This window comes from Diabrotica virgifera, chromosome 8, assembly GCF_917563875.1.
Source record: "Diabrotica virgifera virgifera chromosome 8, PGI_DIABVI_V3a".
Lineage (NCBI taxonomy): Eukaryota > Metazoa > Arthropoda > Insecta > Coleoptera > Chrysomelidae > Diabrotica > Diabrotica virgifera.
In genome coordinates this window covers 169960612-169980853 of record NC_065450.1, presented here as the reverse complement: position 1 = coordinate 169980853, position 20242 = coordinate 169960612, and the positions used below count along the sequence as shown (strand labels likewise).

General features: G+C 33.3%; 1 protein-coding gene across 2 annotated transcripts in view; it reads left to right on the top strand.

Moving 5' to 3' along the window:
* Positions 1 to 983: 983 nt before the first annotated feature.
* LOC114338407 (integrator complex subunit 7) overlaps positions 984 to 20242 on the top strand; it is a 68873-nt gene continuing 49614 nt past the window's right edge. For both annotated transcript variants that reach the window (XM_050658590.1, XM_050658589.1), the window contains exons 1-8: positions 984 to 1248; positions 1307 to 1436; positions 1660 to 1944; positions 3664 to 3824; positions 13043 to 13309; positions 16892 to 17048; positions 17741 to 17946; positions 18090 to 18388. In XM_050658590.1, the coding sequence (XP_050514547.1) occupies positions 1158 to 1248; positions 1307 to 1436; positions 1660 to 1944; positions 3664 to 3824; positions 13043 to 13309; positions 16892 to 17048; positions 17741 to 17946; positions 18090 to 18388 (1596 nt within the window). In that variant the 5' untranslated portion in view covers positions 984 to 1157. The remainder of the gene's footprint in view (positions 1249 to 1306; positions 1437 to 1659; positions 1945 to 3663; positions 3825 to 13042; positions 13310 to 16891; positions 17049 to 17740; positions 17947 to 18089; positions 18389 to 20242) is intronic.

Here is a 20242-nt window from a genome sequence, read left to right as displayed (position 1 = left end):
CGTGCTTTTACATGCGTTTTAACGCATGTAACGTAGAAATAGACTTGATTGCACTAGTACCTATTCTACCTACTCGTTCGATTTTAAATGAGAAATCATAGAAACATCACTCACGCACTAGTTGTTTGTAGCTTTGTTTAACAATAACACAATAAATTTTTAGCAATGCAAATAATCAAAACCGACATAATTTGACTTGAACTTTCAAAGGCGCTAAGCAGAATTGCTATTTTATTTTTTAATCAAAAGTTATTCGGGTTTAAAAATTGCAGTTTTTCGATTTTTTGAAAGTTCAACCGCGTTTATCTCGAAAACTGTGCATCCTACTAAAAAACTTGTACAAATATTTTTTGCTTAAAATGACCCAAAAAATACAAAATATTGTTTTGTTTTGCCAAAAATCGCTGTTATTTGATTCCTCAAGTTCTTGGTCTATAACAATCTTATCGACATCCGGATCAACTGTTACCCAAAAAATTCGTGTTCTACGGGTCAAAATACATAAAAAAAACTTGGGTAAGTCCATCTGAATTAACGAGGCCGTTGTACCCCCCCTGGCGACAGGACTATCTAAGTTGTAGGAATTTTAAAAATAAGTATAAATAAATTACAATAAGAATAAATAAGAATAAATTATAAACAATCTTAAAATCTTTAAAACTGCTTCTTTAGGATTGCACAAATACTTCTTTTGAAATTACAGAAGCACAGAAGCAAAGAATAGAAGTAAATTACAAATTTCAATTTGTTCCCAGCAAGGGAACACAACAATTGGTTCCCAACAGAGCGGAATTAAATTATAGTAACAGTTCTAAAAGAACCTAAAAATAACAGAATTAGCAATTAGTAAATAATTTAATCAAAAATCTACAATATTCGTGTAAAAAAATAAGTAATTTTGGTCTATTTATTTAAGCCCTACAAAAAATTGTTTCGATTTGTCCGCTAATGAAACATCGAGTTGGATCGAGAAACAGTTTTGAAGTTTATGTGCTGCTAAGTTCACACTTGTTTCGGCAGAATAAGGAAGATGCCAAAATATTAAACCCAAATAACAAGGAGTTGTTATTTCTCTATGATTAAACCTATGCAAACACTTTGTGATAATTATATGTATTTCCATTTTTAATTAAACCTTTATGTTATAACGAAATAAAATGATCGGAGTGAGAGTAAGTGCTTTTAATGAAAATGGCTTGGGTGAACCTGACCAAGATGCAAATTCTGCATTAACAGAATTAGATAAAGGTTTGTTAAAGTATAGGTATTGTTTGAAATACTCACTGTATCTTAATCTTACTTATAGGGCTTCGGTCAGGAAAAGTAGGCGAACAGTGTGAAGCAATTGTGAGATTTCCAAAATTATTTGAAAAATATCCATTCCCAATATTAATCAATGCTTCTCTCCTTAAATTAGCAGATGTATTTAGAATGGGGTATGTAGTTTACTAAACCATGTTAACACATTCGCTGCCACTGACGCCAGAAGGCGTTTTGTGCTACTAGAGTCGGGCACTGCTGATGCCTTTTGGCGTTCACAACCTGTGGAATTAAATAGGGTTATTTTCATATTATCTCCATATGGAACTGACTGAATATAAGTGCAGCGAAAGTGTTGACTGGTTAGGTATATCTAGTTGACCACTTTTTAATTTGTAGCAATAATTTTCTTCGTTTATGTGTGTTACGAGTATGCCAGCAAAGTGAAAAGCATTTAGACAAAATCTCGAATGTTGATGAGTTTGTACGAAGAATATACAGTGTAATCCATAGTAATGATCCCATCGCTAGAGCTGTGACTTTGCGAATATTTGGTGCAGTTGCAGCTATTATACCAGAAAGGCAACAAATCCATCACTGTATAAGAAGCAGTCTAGACTCCCATGACAGTGTTGAAGTTGAAGCAGCAGTTTATGGAGCTGTACAATTTGCAGCACAGTCAAAGTTAGTGAAATAGGGCTTTTCATCTATTGTCATTTGTTTCGAGCTTCCGTCGTATGTCGTATAGTTCGTGTATATTAATATTATACAACAGCTTACACAGATTATACAACATTACAGAAGCTCCAAACAAATGACAATCGATGAAAAGCCCTATTAACAAAATTTTTGAATAGAATAGTTGTGTATTTCAGAGAAAAAGATCACTATGTCATAAATTTGAAATTTTACCTGAGAAGCGATTTAAGTTTTTTTGCCATTCTTGATTTACAGGATATATGTTGACACATTCGCTGTATATGACTCCGATCAATCAGAATCAAAGTCATACTTTACTAAGCTTTGTTTTAAACCAAGAGGGGTAAACTAAAAAGACAGATTCACACCCAAGAAAGTCACTAGAAATATCACCAAATACATCTTCTTTTTTGGTTGAACACATCGGCCTTTGACAGTAATCCATAAATATTATATTGTACTATAGTTGATTTTTTAACCAAGAGGAGTAAACTAAAAAGACAGATTCACACCCAAGAAAGTTACTAGAAAAGTCACCAAATTTGTCTTCTTTTTTTGTTGATCATATCACCTTTCGATGATAATCCATACATATTATATTATACTAACACATAGCTAAGGAGTTCTAAAAACAACTGTTTTTATATAAAAGTGGACTAAAAATCTAAAAATTAAAGGAGTAATGCAGAAAACACAAAAAAACGCTGATATACTTAATTAACCCATAAAACGACAGAAGTGCCAAAATTTCATAAATGTCATTAGTGTCAAAATTTAATAACTGGAGTAAACTTGCCTGCGGTTGGACCAATTAGAAACAAGCATTACGGCGTGGTAAATTTGAATCACTCCTCTTGGTTAAAAAACAAACAATAATACATCGCTAAAGAGCCCTAAAAACAGCTTATTTTTATATAAAAACTGCTGATACAAAAATTGCTGATATAACCTAATTAACCTATGAAATGCCAATAGTGTCAAAATTTTATAAGTCATTAGTGTCAAAATTTGATAAGAGTGGAGTAAACTTGCCTGAGGTTGGACCAAGTATTACAAACAAGCTTTATGGTGCAGGAAATTTGAATTACTCCCCTTGGTTTAAAAACAGACTATATGTATGACTCTGATCGGGGACAGTATCCTGTTGATTTTTAAGACAGTATATTTTTTAGTAAAAGTCATAGTGAATGTGTTAGTATACATTATTTCACAAATGTTGTCTAATTTAAATAGGTAATTTCAGAAACAACTAGAGTAAATTTTTGACAATATTGAAGTTTCTTCATAAATCCGTTTTTTATATGTCTAACACACCATTCCAGCCTATATAAATATCTATTCTATTTTAAAACCACATTTAATCTGAAAAACTGTCTGAAATATGTTTAATAATTAAAAAATGCTCATTATTAGTTCTTAGAAATAATTTTTGAATCTATCCCGTATTTTGTTTTTTTCAGTTTCCTATTCTTTTAGTGATGCTTTTGATCCCTTCTTCCTAGATCAGTCAATTTTTTTGCCATAATACCTAAGGTTGTCTATCTGTTAAGTCAAAGGACTCATATTTTTGAATTTATTTATACAATTGTTCTTGTTATGAATGAATGAAGAAATGTTTTACAAAACAAAACCATATTCTGTAGCAATTTAAATGTTGTTGCACTAGGTGTAATGTTGTTATACTTCTTACTATGTATGTTTCAGAACATTTGCGATAAGTATGTGCAATAAAGTGTCAGACATGATCCAACGACAGTCGACTCCGGCAAATATGAAACTTCAACTCATACCTATTCTTCAGTACATGCACCATGATACCAACACAGCAGCCATGGTTAGATCATTGTGCATAGAACTACTGCCAGGCAAGTAAAAAAATTCAACAGATTGAATTGATAAGTCACTTCCTCATCTTTTTTATAGTTACGAGGGTGAATCAAATATGAATGGACCTTTGCTATTTTATTGAATTATAATTACAACAATTAAACAATACTTCATTTTTCTATATACATTCCTTCCTTCTGTATGCATTTTTCCCAGTAGCTAGGAAGTTTCTGTTATTCGAGTTTCATAAAAGGAATGAGGGTGGGTATCTAACCAAAATTGCTCACGAATTATTTATTTACTTATTTATTCACGGGCAAGCCCTATTCAGATATAAATGTTACAGTGTTCTAAATTATATAACGTTAACGTTAACCAATTATATATCATAAATTATCATAATATAACATAACAAAGTGGTTTGAGAAAAAATAATTCTATGAGTAGTATAGTTACAAAAAAAGAAAAAAAAATAATAAAATAACATATAGGTCAGTACAATTACAAACAAAAGATATCACCTAAATCAATTCAGAAATGTTCCAAGGTGTAACGGTTTTGAGTTATCTAATACATACAGGTCATGTAACACTATTCACAATACAAAACCTCTGGCCGAAAGTATTAAAAAGTTAGGGAAGAAATATGATTTTTAAAGTGGGAAACTGATATATTAAAAATTTCGAGGTTATTTAATGAGTTAGCTAATCGAAGAGTTCTAGGAATAAATGTGTTGTAAGAATAATTGAATCTATGAAAAGAGACATAAAAGGTTTGCACCTGCCTAGTCCAACGACTAGGGACAAATAGAGATATTTTGGAGAGAAGCTCGTGGCAATTACACAGCCCGTTGATAATTTTAAATAAAATTATTAAGTCTTTGTTTTCTGCGTACCTCAAGAGGAGGTAAGTTCAGTATGCGCTCTAATACAGAATAGTCATAGTATACATGCATCTTAGTAGCAGTATATCTCAGAAAATTTTGTTGGACAGCCTCAAGTTTCAGTTTATGAGTAAAGTAATAGGGGGACCAAAAATTGTGGAACAGTAATCGAAATGAGATCTAACCAGGGAGAAATAAAGGGATTTAATAGCTGAGATGTTTGTAAAGTCTCTGGTGGTCCTTTTTATAAAGCCAAGCATCTTCATAGACTTCTGTATTGTACTGGAAATGTGTGATTTATAGCTAAGGGCGGAGCCAAGGATCACCAATGAGTTCGATGGAAACGAAGAATATGGCATTTGGATGCATTCAAACACATACCATTTTGCATACACCAGTTAGATAGGCGATCAATATCACCTTGTAGACTAAGTGACTCAGCCTCACATGTGATTATTTTTAAACATTTTAAATCATCAGCGAATAACAAAGTTTCACCCACTTGGAAACAGGGTATTAGATCATTGATAAATATATTAAACAACAGAGGTCCCAAGTGTGATCCTTGTGGTACACCTGAGGTAACAGAGATGGTGTGAGAATAGTAATGATTAACCCTGACAATTTGCGATCTTTGTGTAAGATAGCTCTTGAGCCACTTTGTACAAGGCCATCAACTCCGTATCAACACACTAAACTGCAGAGATTACGGTGGGCAGGGTACGTGGTCCGCATGCATGAGAATAGAATCCCCAGAAAATTGCTGAATGCAAGAATGCAGGGAAGAAGACCTGTTGAAAGACCTAAAAAAGAGATGGGAAGACGAAGTCGATGAGGATGCCAGGAACTTCCTGGGAACGCGTTCATGGAAAAGAACAGCGGTAAATCGAAATGATTGGAGAAGCTTATTGAAGGAGGCCAAGGCTCGATTTGGGCTGTAGTGCCATTGGATGTATGGATCAACTCCGTATAAATAAAGTTTATGAATCAAGAGCTCATGATTAACTTTGTCGAAAGCTTTGGAAAAGTCAGTATACACAGAGTCAACTTGTAAACCCCTCTCAAGAGCATCTGTCAAAAAATCAACATATGTTATGAGACCCAATTCTGCAGATTTTTTGGATGTAAATCCAAATTGTTGGGCCCCTATAATTGGCGAGAAGTCATAACTTAAATAATCGGAAATAATACTCTCAAAAACTTTAGGAACAGCACTAAGAATAGAAATGGGACGATAGTTACTTATATCCGATTTTCGACCTGATTTATATATTGGAGTGACATAAGAGTTTTTCCAGTAGTCTGGAAATTCCCCTGTTAATAGAGACTCATTAAATATATAAAAAAGTGGGCGCGATAGAATGAAGCTGAATGTTTTAAGGAAAGTAGGGGGAATTCCATCAGGACCAGGACCTTTGTTGGTATTGAGTTCAGACAGTTTTTCGAAAATTTTTGAAATTTCAATGTGATAATTAGACACATTAACCAAAGGTGAAATCTGGGTTACATGCGGATGTAAGGATTGGTTTGTATAGACGGAAGAGAATTGGTTAGCAAAGAGATTCGCAATATCAGTTCCATTGAAGGCAGTACGATCTCCAAGAGTCATTGTATTAGGTATAGATTTACTTTCCCTTTTACTAGTTACAAATTTCCAAAAGGATTTAACGTTATTAATAATAGAATGTTCGGTACGTTGAATGTAATCGGCATAACACTGTCTTGATAAAAATTTACATCTAATGATTTAAAATCGTAAGTTACTAAATGCTGCATAACTTTCTGGACACCTTGTGCTCTTGTATATCTTGTGCGCTGATTTCTTCTCGTGAAGCAACTTCTTCAGCTCAGAGGAGTACCAGCATGGATATTTCTTATCACAGATTTTTTTTTAGCGGAACAAAACGATCAATGATGGAATAAAAAATGTCGTAAAATACAGAAACCATGTCAGAGACTCTTTTAATTGAAGTGCGCCATCCCAATTAATTGCTTCGAGGGAAGATCGAATTGCTGCATAGTCAGCATGAACAAAGTCATAATAATACTCTTCACCAGATGAATGATCATTTGTGATTTTGAGTGGCAAACTCAGTGCCACCCTGAGTGCAGGGTGGGCATTAGTGTGACAAAGTCCAATTACTCGCTTGTCGTAAGATATACAAAAAAAAGTTATTTACATAAAAGTTGGGGCACGGATAGGACCATTATTTAAAAATAGTTTCAGATATACAGGGTCACCCATATTAACAGGGTGACACAAACTTATGTTTTTTTTTAAATGGAACACCCTGTATATTTTTACATTTTTGGATTCTACTCGATGTCTTCTTCCTCAAAATATAGGGTTTTGTAATATTATACGAGGTAGTTTAAAAGATAATTACGTTTTATTGTTAATTTCGTAGCAATATTCACACCCTGTAGAATTGTAGTGATTGCACATCAAAGTTTCTATTTATGGTCAAACGATTTTTAATATAGTCTACTATTGTTAAATATTAATAATAGAGCGAAAAGTTTAATATTAATATACAGGGTTGGTCAAAACTCTGAATGAGTATTTTCTGAGTTTTCTTAAATGGAACACCCTGTATTTTAGTATTCTAATGAAATGATATTTCATGGTACTTTCTTATTTCTTAAGCATTCCCTATACCTAAGTGCTTTAATTTTTGAGTTATTCGTGATTATTCAAGCCAAACATTAATTGCAAAGAAAATTACGTGAAATTTTATTAGATGGCTGTGCAAATATTCAATCAAAAATAATTTTTCAAAAAAAAAGTAGTTATTAATCTAGACCAGGGGTGGGCAAAAGCCGGCCCGCGGGCCGGATCCGGCCCTTTCGCTTACTTTATCCGGCCCGTTAAAAAATCCCACAAGCAATTTTTTTTAAACTCGTAAATGCAATTTTGTTGAAATCGACAGTGTTAGTGCGATAGTGTGCTGTTCATATAAATAATAAAATATGTAAATAATAAAGAATATTATAATTCCCAAGAGCTGTAACGCTACTTTAAAGTATACAACATAGTTTCACAAAGCAAGATTCTACTGACTACATAGAATTGAATGTGCACTTCTCACGCTCTTTGAGACAGTGATGTTTTGGTTTCAGCCAGGATATTTGTTGTCTCCAAGGAACACTTTTTCCTTCGATTTTATACTTCACATTCAGTTGTAACAACTCATACTTATTATTTTTAAGTATGTGCCCCAAATATGCTGTCTTTTTCCTTTTAATAGTGGTCAAAAGTAATCTGTCTCTTCCCATTCTGTGCATCACCATTTCGTCCGTAATATGATCTGTCCATGATATTCTCAAAATTCTCCTAAAAACACTTCTCAAAAGCTTCCAGCTTTCACATTAAGTCAACATTAACAGTCCACGCTTCGGCACCATAAAGAAGAATATATAGTTAACATTTAACATAACAGAGAGGGATAACATTTTACTATCCTATATGTGATTTGCAGATTGAGTCTTTGGTTATACTCAGAAATTTTCTCACCTTCAAAAAAGCTGCTCTTGATTGTCCTATTCTTGATACAATTTCCGATTTCGGATTTAGATCTTCCGTAATCCAGACCTCTACCCTAAGTAAAGTATTTAATTTTGTCCACTTGTTTATATCTTCATTTTTTATCTGGACCATATTTCTTTAAAAATTACGTGACATATTTTACTGGCCACAAATTGTTCGCATGTACACTCAAGTAATACAAATGTTTTCACCCATTTTGAAAAAATGTGAAAACGTTGAATTGTCCACGTCCGTCTGTCTGTCCGTAAACACAACTACTCCGTTATTAGAACAGATAGAACGACAAATGAGGTGTCGAATGAAAGCTCCTAACCCAAGGATGCTATTAAAGGTGAGAAATTTTACCTCGGACTTCCAGTTTTAGAGTTGCAACCGGAAGTACGGTTTTAAAGTCACCTAAATAGTATAAGCGATATATCATTCGACGTGCCTTAGCAAGATGAAAACAAGTGTAAAATTTTGGTTTTTATATCATTTCCGGTTAAAAAGTTCTAACCGGAAGTGCCATATTATAGTCACAGAAATAGTACATGTGATACATCAATATACAGGTATTGAACAGTCGACCACTAGACCCGTAAAAGTCTAGAAAAGTCGAGCTTGAATCTTTAGTTCCGGTTTTGACGTCATTTCCGCTAAGCTCCGATAAGTTATGACCGAAAGTTTGTCAAGAATTACTGGAAATTAGTGAAATCGTTTATCAATCGACGCAAAATTATACGAAGAGTTCAAATATCGACTTTTGGTTCTACTTCCGGTCACGTTGTGTAAAAAATTAGGACTTACGAAGTCTAATTACTTGTTTATGATTAGTGTTATCTATTATTCACAGTAAAATTTCTTTATCCAAATGCTTTAAAATGATACTTATAGTAGTTTTCTCAAAATAATTTCTTGGATAGGGAGAAACTTTACCAATAACATTCGCGTGTGCACAAGCTTACGTACGCGATATACTATTCCGGCCCGGGAGACATTTTGAAAATTTCATTTTGGCCCGCGCTTAAAAGTATTTGCCCACCCCTGATCTAGACTGATCCCCAATTTATTAATATTGGATGAGATATCCAAATACCTACGTAGTTAAAATTGTTGCTGCGTAAAATATAAATAAAAATATACAAGATTCTACCTAGTTGGTTTGACAATAAATTTGCTAAAACATTTGACATTATACCATTTTTATCGTTCCAGTTGCTTCGTTACCATTACTGATATTAATTTTTTTTAATAATTAACTGATGAGTAATTGATTAAAATGTTTTTGTGCTAGGAGACTATACCAAAAATGTGCTACTAGCAATAAGAATTTTTTATCAACAATTCTCTGATAAACCAAAACCAAGCAGAGAATCTCTTGAAATAATACTAAAACGGTTTCAACGGACTGGATATTTAAATTACCAGAAACCTGATCGAATAAAACGATTGTAAATGAATAAAATGAATTAAATGCAATCGATAGTGTAACTGAGGATCTGCATATTAGGAAGAACGTTCTTATAATCTAACTATCTAGACTTACACTGTTAAAATCGTTTTAGTGTACTTTCAAAAGTTTCCCTTCTTGGTTTTCGTCTATCAGGGAATTGCTGATGAAAAATTCTTATTGCTAGTAACACACTTTTGTTATACTCTCCTAGCACAAAAATTATTTTGATCAGTTACTCATCAGTTACTCATTAGAAAAATTCATATTAGTAATGGTTACAAAGCAACTGGAACTATAGAGATAGTATAATGTCAAATGTTTTAGCAAATTTATTGTCATAGCCAACTAGGTAGAATCTTATATCTTTTTATTTATATTTTACGCACCAACAATCTTAACTACGTATATATTTGGATATCTCATCCAAAATTTAAAAATTAAGGATCAGTCTAGGTTAATATCTACTTTTTTTTCGAAAAATTATTTTCGATTGGATATTTGCACAGCCACCTAATAAAATTTCACGTAATTTTTGTTGCAATTAATGTTTGGATTAAAGAGTCACGCGAATAACTCAAAAATTAAAGCACTTAGGTATAGGGAATGCTTAAGAAATAAAAAAGTACCATGAAATATCATTTCATTAGAATACTAAAATACAGGGTGTTCCATTTAAGAAAACTCAGAAAATACTCATTCCGAGTTTTGACCAACCCTGTATATTAATATTAATCTTTCCGCTATATTAAAAGTGTTTAACAACAGTAGACTATATTAAAAATTGTTTGACCATAAACAGAAACTTTGATGTCAAATCAGCACAATTCTACAGGGTGTGAATGTTGCTATGAAATTAACAATAAAACGTAATTATTTTTTAAACTACCTCGTATAATATTACAAAACCCTATATTTTGAGAAAGAAGACGTCAAGGAGAATCCAAAAATGTAAAAATATACAGGGCGTTTCATTGAAAAAAACATAAGTTTGAGTTACCCTGTCAATACGGGTGACCCCCTGTATATCTGAAAATATTTTTAAATTATGGTCCTATCCGTTCCCCAACTTTTATATAACTAACTTTTTTTCATATCTCTTACGACAAACGAGTAATTGGACTTTGTCACACTAATGCCCCACCCTGTATGTCTGTTTTTATTTTTCTTTCCAAAACGAAAGATATGTTTACTGTTTACACTTATCGCACCTTCACTCGCTCCAGATAAAAGTGTTTTTATTTGATTAATATCCTCAGTTAAAGTTGATGGTTCTGGGAGATTGAAGATAAGTAAATTATTTGACCTTTTTTGGCGTTCGTGTAGCTCGTTTATGATGTCGTCGGTTATTGGAAAGTTACTCTTGTTTTCTTTTAGCATCTGGATTTCAGCTTTGAGTAAGGTAACTTCGCACTTCAGGTTTTCAACTTCTCTTAGAATTAAATCAAGTCGAAATTAATCAAGTCGAATTGTTCGACTTGATTATCATCGTCAAAACACGCTCCACCTAGTATATCTTTTAATAGACCAAACATGTGGTAATCACATGGGGAAAGATCAGGACTGTATGCAGGATGTTCAGCGAAAGTCCAATGCATTTCCGCTATTTTTCCTTGTGTTAGAGCAGCTGTATGCGGTCGGGTGTTTTCATACAAGGGCAAAACATCTCGTATAGGATATCCTAGTCCTTTGGACTTATGGGTAGCTTGAACACGGTCCAAAAGACTACAGTAATAAGCAGCATTGTTTGTTCATCTCTCATGAAGAAAATCCAGCAACAAAACGCCACGATAATCCCAAAACAATGTCTCTAAAACTTTGCCTGCAGACAAACAAGTTTTCGCCTTTATTTATACAATTATATACAATATATAGTTATACAATTTTTATGTGTCGTTGATGACTTTTGTTTTGCATGGCATCTCGTCCTTCACGACACACAGTGGTTCCAAATGCTGAAAACGTGGTCATGAGGCAAAAAAAAGAGTCCCTATTTAGGGATTTTCATGTTTACATTTGTTTTCTCATACTATCGTAGAGTCCTAATACGCAGGTATGAGGAACAGACTGGATGTATTCTGGTTCACAACTCAGGAACAAGTGGGCCATGTCCGGGGTTATTTTGGCCGGCAGAGAAAGTGAAAAAGAACTCGTATATTGAAAGCGCTGTAAAACGTTTTGTGGTTTATCAATTTTATTGCTGTAAAGCATATTCTTCTTTTTTAAGTATGTAGTAATGTAAGATGTAACTTAAATCAACATTTATTAACAATAAATGCCTTAAATTTGCTAATGCATAAATAGTGAAAATATACTTGAAATAATTAAAAATTTGTAAAGATGCATTCCAAAAGTACAAAATTCTGCATAATTCTGCGACTAATGTTTATTAATCTTAAAATATATAGTAAGGAGATACAGAATCACTTTGGTTTAGCTGCCTATAACTGCTTATGCATTGCTGGCAGTTATTTGAATACAAAAGTGGGAAATGACGCATATTACATGATTCTGGCGATTGTTGAGTATGTATGGGCAGTTGTACATAAGTAATAGGTTCTGAATATTGTACTTCATAAAGAAAATGTATTGGTAATCAGCAGCTTCAAAAGTCCCTTATATTATAACATTTTAAACAAAAATGCGGCTAAAATAAAATTTTCCAACTTCTTTCGTCCATATTGGATCCGCCATTTTGTTTAAAAAAAAGTAATGTTAGATTTGTGATCAGCTACCTTAACCTACCAAATTTGACAAAACATTTTCCTTTTTGATTGATATTTTTAATTTCTTTCCGCCATGTTGGCTCCGCCATTTTGTTTTTCAGAAAAAATAATGCCAGATTCGTAATCTGCAATGCCAAAAACCCTTCAGAACGAAAGTAATTCCAAAATGTATAAACAATAGACGCTTTTAAAGGTTCATGACCACGTTTTCGGCATTTGGAACCACTGTGCGACATGTCTATGTTAAAAACTTCACTTGTGTTACTAGACAGTGTTGATTCCCCATATTGATTTTTTAATCTTCACCAAATTTCAGCAGAACCAATATTTTCTTTTGCAAGGAATTTGGTAACAATGCATTGTGCAACCTAACATGGCACTACTCTCTCACTTATCACAACAGTTACTGACTGCACGTCATTAGAGAACTGGCGTTAGCGCGAAGTCACACATTAGACTATAACCTTCCACCACATATCGCCAGTTTATGCTAAGTGAGGATGGAAAGGTTGGTTTCATATTTGATTCACCCTCGTAGTTCTTGCTTATTATAATAACACTTATAGGTATTAGCTGTGTATTTGCTTTTTACATTTAAACAATTTAGAAATGAATTAGTTACAAATTAATTAGTAAACGGAAGTTCTTATACATGTACTTTAAACTTTTAGGTTACCCTGCTCAGGAATTTGTTCTTGTCACATTGAATGCTCTCACGAAATTGGCTGCAGCTACTTTAGTGGATATACCAAGCCAAGTAAATCTACTTTTGAACTATCTAAAGAATGATCCACGCTGGGAAATCAAGTTAAAAGCTTTGGAACATTTATATGAGCTGGCCAAGCCAGGTGCTCATCTATGGCCACCTGGAGCAGTTGAGGAGATCATTAATTATGCTCTAAATTCAAATAAAAAGAAAATTCTTTCACCATCACTACGTAAGTATTTATTGTTCTTCATAGCTTTGTGACATCGTCACCGATTCTGACTCGTAAAGCCTCGTATTCACTTGTAGACCATGTTGCGCGACTGTCTCGCAACGGTCTAAACTTGAGACATAGACATGGTCTAGAGACACCGATTTTTGTCTCGTCTAGCGTCCACAGTGTGATGTTAATTTTCGAGTCTCATCTTCGCCAACAACTTTGGCGGACATTGGTTTGTGCGGAATGACTGCCTGTTTGGTAATAATCTGTACCAAAACAACAAAATTTAGATTATAAAAAAATGTTAAATAATTTACATAAAATTAAAAATAGTAACAGACTGTTGTACATTTCGCAATAATCGAAAAATATTCGGAAAGCGAGGAATTAGGAAAAGAAGAATATCATGGTTGAAGAAGCTGAGGAAATGGTTCTCCACAACAACAACTAATATATTTAAACCATTAGCTAATAAAATAATTATAGCCAGAATGATCGCCAATATTCGAAAAGAATATACACCAAAAGAAGAAGTTTTTCATTATTTTTTGATATGACTATGACATTCATACACATTTTAATTTTTTTCTCTTATTGCATTGTAGAATTTCTTGAAAGAGGAAATAAATGTTTCCGAAAGCTTGAATATTCAGATAATAGTGTTCTTTCTTAAGCCTCAGTTTTATTATTTTTTATTTCCTGACGGTGAGTAAGATTAATAATAAAAAATAAGATTAATAATAATATTATCTATAAAAAGAAACATTTTATTTATTTATTTATTTATTTACTTACGGGCAAGCCCAATTCAGAAAATATTATTACAAAAAAATATTACAAAGACAAAAGCAAAAACATAAACAGTGTCAACACAACGAACAAATATTACAATATCTATTAGATAACAAAGCTAATAAGTTAAAGGAAAAAAAAGAACATTACGATATAAAAAACAAATTTTAAGCTTAAAAATTGCTGATAGAAATTATATCGTTAACATTGTATACGATTTTATGTTCAATTGCAGACATATACAGGGTGTCCAGAAACTCTACCGACAAACGAATACAGAAGATTCCTCAGATAATTTTAAGACAATTTAACCCAATTTATCTAGTCCGAAAATGCTTCCAAAAGGAGCTAGAGCTATTTACAGATGGCATCTGGTAATTAGTTTTTCTTAAATATCTCCAGAATGCTTCTATTTAGAAAAATGAAAATTGGTACACACATTTATCTTCCAGAGATAAATCAATTCCATCCATTGCAGATTTCTAGTACCAGTCATAGGCGTCCGTTTTGGGTAGGACAACAGTTATATTATCGCATAACCTTTTTGTTTTTAACTTTTAAACATTTTTGAGTCTAGATTATTAAAATTTAAGGTATTATAGTACAAAAAGTACTTTTACTTTAAGTCGATAGGATACTAAGTCGATCGTTTTCTAGAAAAAACTATTTAGAAAAACGAGAACTGGTACGTTTATTTATATTCCAGAGATGAATCGATTTCATTAATTGAGAATTTCTAGTACCGGTCATATGCGTGCCTTTTGGGTAGGTCAACGGTTATTTTATCGCATAACTTTTTTGTCTTTAATTTTTAAGAATTTTTGACACTAGATTATTAAATTATGAGGTATTCTGGTACTAAAAGTTACTCTTGCTTTAAGTTGGTAAAATACACCAATTTTTTTGAATTTTTTTTTAAATTTTTTTTCAAATTCAGGTAACGAAAAATTTTCAAATCGATTTTTATAGGAAACGGTGTGTCCTATCGACTTACAGCAAGAGTACCTTTTATTACTAGAATACCTCACAATTTAATAATCCAGCATCAAAAATGCTTAAAAGTTAAAGACAAAAAAGTTATGCGATAAATTAACCGTTGCCCCGCCCAAAACGGACGCCTATGACTGGCACTAGAAATTCACAATAAATGGAATCGATTTATCTCTGGAAGATAAATATGTGTACCAATTTTCGTCTTTCTAACTAGAAGCGTTCTGGGGGTATTTAAGAAAAACTAATTACAAGACGCCATCTTCAAAGAGCTCTAGCTCCCTTAGGAAGCATTTTCGGACAAGGTGAATTGGGTTAAATTGTCTTAAAATTATCTGAGGAATCTCCTGTCTTCGTTTGTCGGTAGAGTTTCTGGACAAACTGTATTTAAGTCATTTAGAGAATTCGCAAGTCTAAGTGTTCGTGGTAAAAAATTGTTGTAAGTATAGTTATATCTATGGAAGCTTATGTGAAAAGTTTGGGTTTGTCTTGTTGACCGAGTAGGTACAAATAAACTAATTTTTGACAGAAGATCGGGACAGCTACTATTACCATTAATAATGTTGAATAATATTGTCAGATCCTTTCTTTTTCTACGGGTTTCTAATGAAGTAATATTCAATAACAATTCAATATCCGTGTAACTACGATATATATGTTGTTTAAAAGCTACATATCTGAGAAAGTTATGCTGAACTCTATCAAGTTTATTTTTATGAACTAGATAATATGGAGACCACACAGAGGAACAAAAATCAAGATGAGATCTAACGAGTGAGCAATGTAAAATTTTCATTGAATTTATATCTGTGAAATCCCGAGATGTTCTTTTAATGAAACTAAGCATTTTAATAGACTTTTGGGTAACGGTACTAATGTGGTGTTTAAAGCTGAGTGAAGAGTCTAATATTATGCCTAGGTCTCTGATTTGTGTGCATGATTGCAATGCTTGATCGTTAATAGTATAGTCATGTGTTAGCAAATGGTGATTCCTACAGAAAATTCCTGCGTTTGTCAAAAATTAACCGCCGTTGCATCAAGTCTCGCATTTCAATCGGGAAACTTTAGACATGCGATTTTTGGTCTCGCAACGGAATGTGGTCTCACAACATGTCTACCGAGACATCCTGAGACACGTTACATAGACCAAAATCGCGCAAAGTGTCTATTGGTATGGACATAGCTTACGAGCTGGGCTTGGTAAGAAGTCTGTATATCAATATTTTCATTCTTTTTGTAACTATGTTTGATGTTAAAAGTTTCTTTAATCCATAGTATGCTCTGTTTGCTAGATATATACGTCTGAAGTAGATTACATAAGTTCCATATATTGTGTTAGAGTCCTTTTCATGAGCATTTTTCAGTGCGTCACAGTTTTTCGATTTCTTTCTATAAATTGTATGTGACAGAAAAGAAGGTACGTCTGTGATTACAGACATTTATAACATTTATTCTAGTTATTCTGGTTGTCGATAGATGGCGCTATAATCGAAGAAAAAATTATTTACGAATTATATAATATATCTACGAATATAATCTGTACAATTTATAAGACTATACAAATCAAAGAAAATACCATTTTATAAATGCAATAAACACAATTGATTTGTTTTTATGCCAAATTGCAAATAAAATGTGACAACTGTCAGATTTAACTAAAATGCCATGTTAGAATAATAAATGTCATAAAGTGTATTATCACGGACTTACCTTTTTTTCTATGATTTGTGACGCACTGAAAAATGCTCATGAAAAGGACTTTATATAAACGACAACTATAAAAGATTCCCTATAAAGAATTATTCCTTTTAGGTGTACTTCAGGTATTAGTAGAATCTCCAAGGATGTGTCACGAACATAGATCATCTGGATCAAAGCTGAGAGAACTTTGCAGCAACCATTGTTATTCACCAGAACCAGCCATAGCAGCTCAAGCGATTCAAATTCTTAGCCAAATATTTTGCTACTGGTAAGAATTAATTCCTTATTGTCAATGTGTTTTTGTTGATTTCTTCTAAATATTACCGGTGGCCTGTAAGAAAAATCGATATAGTTTTGACTATTATATTTACCACCAGCTGCTGTGTGAAGCTCTCCAGGGCTTCTTTTTCTTAAAGTACTCTCTCCTTCATGGAGAATGGAGGTTGGCTACTACAATTATTGCAAACTCTTCTCTGTCTTTAGCTGTTCTTATTAGCTGTTCATAATTTAGCCCTGTCCATTGTCGGATGTTTCTTAGCCACGATAGTCTTTTCCTTCCTAGTCCTCTCTGTCCCTCGATCTTACCTTTCACTATTAGTTGAGCATATTGGTACTTATTATTTTTCAGTATGTGGCCTATGATGATTTTCTAACTTTCACTGTGTTGAAAAGTTGTCATTCCTTGCCTATTCTATGCAGCACTTCTTCGTTTGAGGTATGCGATGTCCATGAAATTTTGTGGATTCTCCGGCAGATCCATATCTCAAATGCCTTCAAATTATTTACGGTTGATGATTTTAGGGTCCATGTCTCAATTGCATAGAGAGGGGTGCTAATTTTATTTACATACTTTCAGTAATTACCTTTTTGTTCTGGCTATTAGTACTACAGCATCGGCAAACGCCAGAACCTGGCTAGACAAGAAAATACTTCAAAATATGACATTTTTGTCTTCTTTAGTTACAAAGAAAACATAGAGACTGATGGTGAGCAAGAAGTGATAGCAGCATTAGAAACGCTGATTTTACTATTGACTTTCATTAAGGAACAACATTCCACACAATTAAAAACTGTTCTGAAGTGCGCTGTTCGATTGTGCGAAGCTAAACATCAGTATTGTGAAGTATTTGTGGAACTTCTAGGAACTCGACTGGATAATATCGAAAGTAGGTGGATATATTCGTTTATGTTTTAATTATATCTGTGTACTGATAAGCAAAAAAGGTCAATAATATCGAATTTTGGCACAAATTACTAATATGCAACTGCATATTTACATCTTTTTAATATTGAGCTCTATGTATTTTAGGTGATAACACTTTGACAATTTGCGAAGCCTTGGGGGCCATTGGCAGCCTAAAAGCCGAAACGCTGCTTCCACTTATCGATACCATTCTAAGTCTTCTTAATGTTCTCTCTACGGTTAAAAGTCCTACTGCTCCTCAGACGCAAACAAAGACAATGCTGTGTACTCTCATCTTTCAGTCATTGTCCGGCTATAAATGGAATGACACCACTTACAATACTATTATTAATGTTATTGACAACAACAATTTATGGGCAAATTATTGCATTGCAAGAGCAGCCATGCGATATGGGCATCATAAGGTAAGTCACATAAATTACAACAAACATTAAAGTAGAATATACAGGGTGTCCCGGAAAATAGTGCGTTCCTTAAAGGTGTGGGTAGAATGCACCATTTAAAAGAAAACTTTCTTATAAATTTTTTTTCTAAAGTCGTCTGTTGCCTCAAAAAAATAAAATAATGTCTTTTACTAAAATTTACATTTGGCAACCCGGCAGTTTTATTTATTTTGACATAGCGAAGATATTTAAAATTGTAAACACAAACAGTCATATCATAATTACGGGTCTACCCCAAAATCCCGACAGCCAAAATCCCGACAGCCACAATCCCGACGGCCAAAATCCCGACAGGCCAAAATCCCGACAAGCCAAAATCCCGACAAGCCAGAATCCCGACAAGCCAGAATCCCGACAGGTTTGATAAGTTTCTTTTTAACATATAATTACATTTATTTCTTGTTTTTTGTTTATGGCCATCTGTTTTTTATTTTTTGTTACTAAACAAAAGTATTTTGTATTAAAAGTATTAAACAAAAGTAGGAATTTGTACTTATGCGAGGATTGTTGCATGTCGGGATTTTGGCCTGTCGGGATTCTGGCGTGTCGGGATTCTGGCGTGTCGGGATTCTGGCATGTCGGTGTTTTGGCCGTCGGGATTTTGGCTGTCGGGATTTTGGGCGGCACCGCATAATTACCTGTAACCCAAGAATACATCGTATTGTTGTGGTATTGTCATGATTTCGATCGCAAGTATCATGTTAATTATTACGTAATACCTATAGTATATAATTAGTGCAAGATTTAGGTACACCAAGGCGATTGACCTCGAAATTTAAGGATTTGTAGATGCTTTCAAAACAAAGTGTGTAAAGTGTTGTGTGCAGATAAAGCTTGTTTTACGAGAAATGGTGTTTGTGTGTTTTACTTTAAGAATGCCAAAAGCATTAATGTATGGGCTAGAATTATTAGTAATCATCTGATTGAACCACCGAACTTCCCAGAAGATTGAATGGAAAGTGTAATAGGTACTCAAATTTTTTGTAACCTGTTCTACCGATAGATACTTCTTGAAGACGTAGCTTGATTGAGTTGATTGTAATAAAAAATTTTCATGTAAGTTACAACACTATACAAACCTTATTTATTAGATATTTAATAAATACAAATATTATGCTGTTTTTCTATCACTGTTATCAGTGTTTTATCAATACATAATATTATGCCTAATGGTCGATGGTCGATGATTCATGATATGGGCCATTCCACGAACATACGCCTGTTTTGGATTACTTCGACAACGAATATTTTACTGTGCAACATAAGAAGTACGAAAGTAAATGGCGCTAATAATTATTCCAATAAACAACAATGTATTTTGCAATTTACTTTCGTTCTTCTTATTTTGCACAGTAAAATATTCGTTGTCGAAGTATGTCAAAACAGGCGTATGTTCGTGGAATAGGGTATAGTTGAGTTCCAATAAAATTATTTTTACACAGAAGAAAGAACGCAGCGTTGGGGGCTGTATTTGCATTTCTGTGGACATTAATCAAATGCATTAAAATTAATAAATTATGTTTTTGAAAACTGTTGACTTTACAAAAAAAAATTATCAGACTATTTTGCTCTAAATGGCGCACTTAGCCCGTACCTTGAAGGAACGCACTATTTTCCGGGACACCCTGTATATAAAACAACTGACCCTTTCTGCGAGTATCAAAGAATCAATCGCCCATCTGGCAAAAAAAAACTCAAAAACTTCAGAAATATGACCTGACCCAGTTCAGTTCTTTTATATTTTCACCAAAATCATACAAATAGAATTAGGAATAAGGCGCCAATATCTGAGGGAGAACAATGATTTTAGGGCTA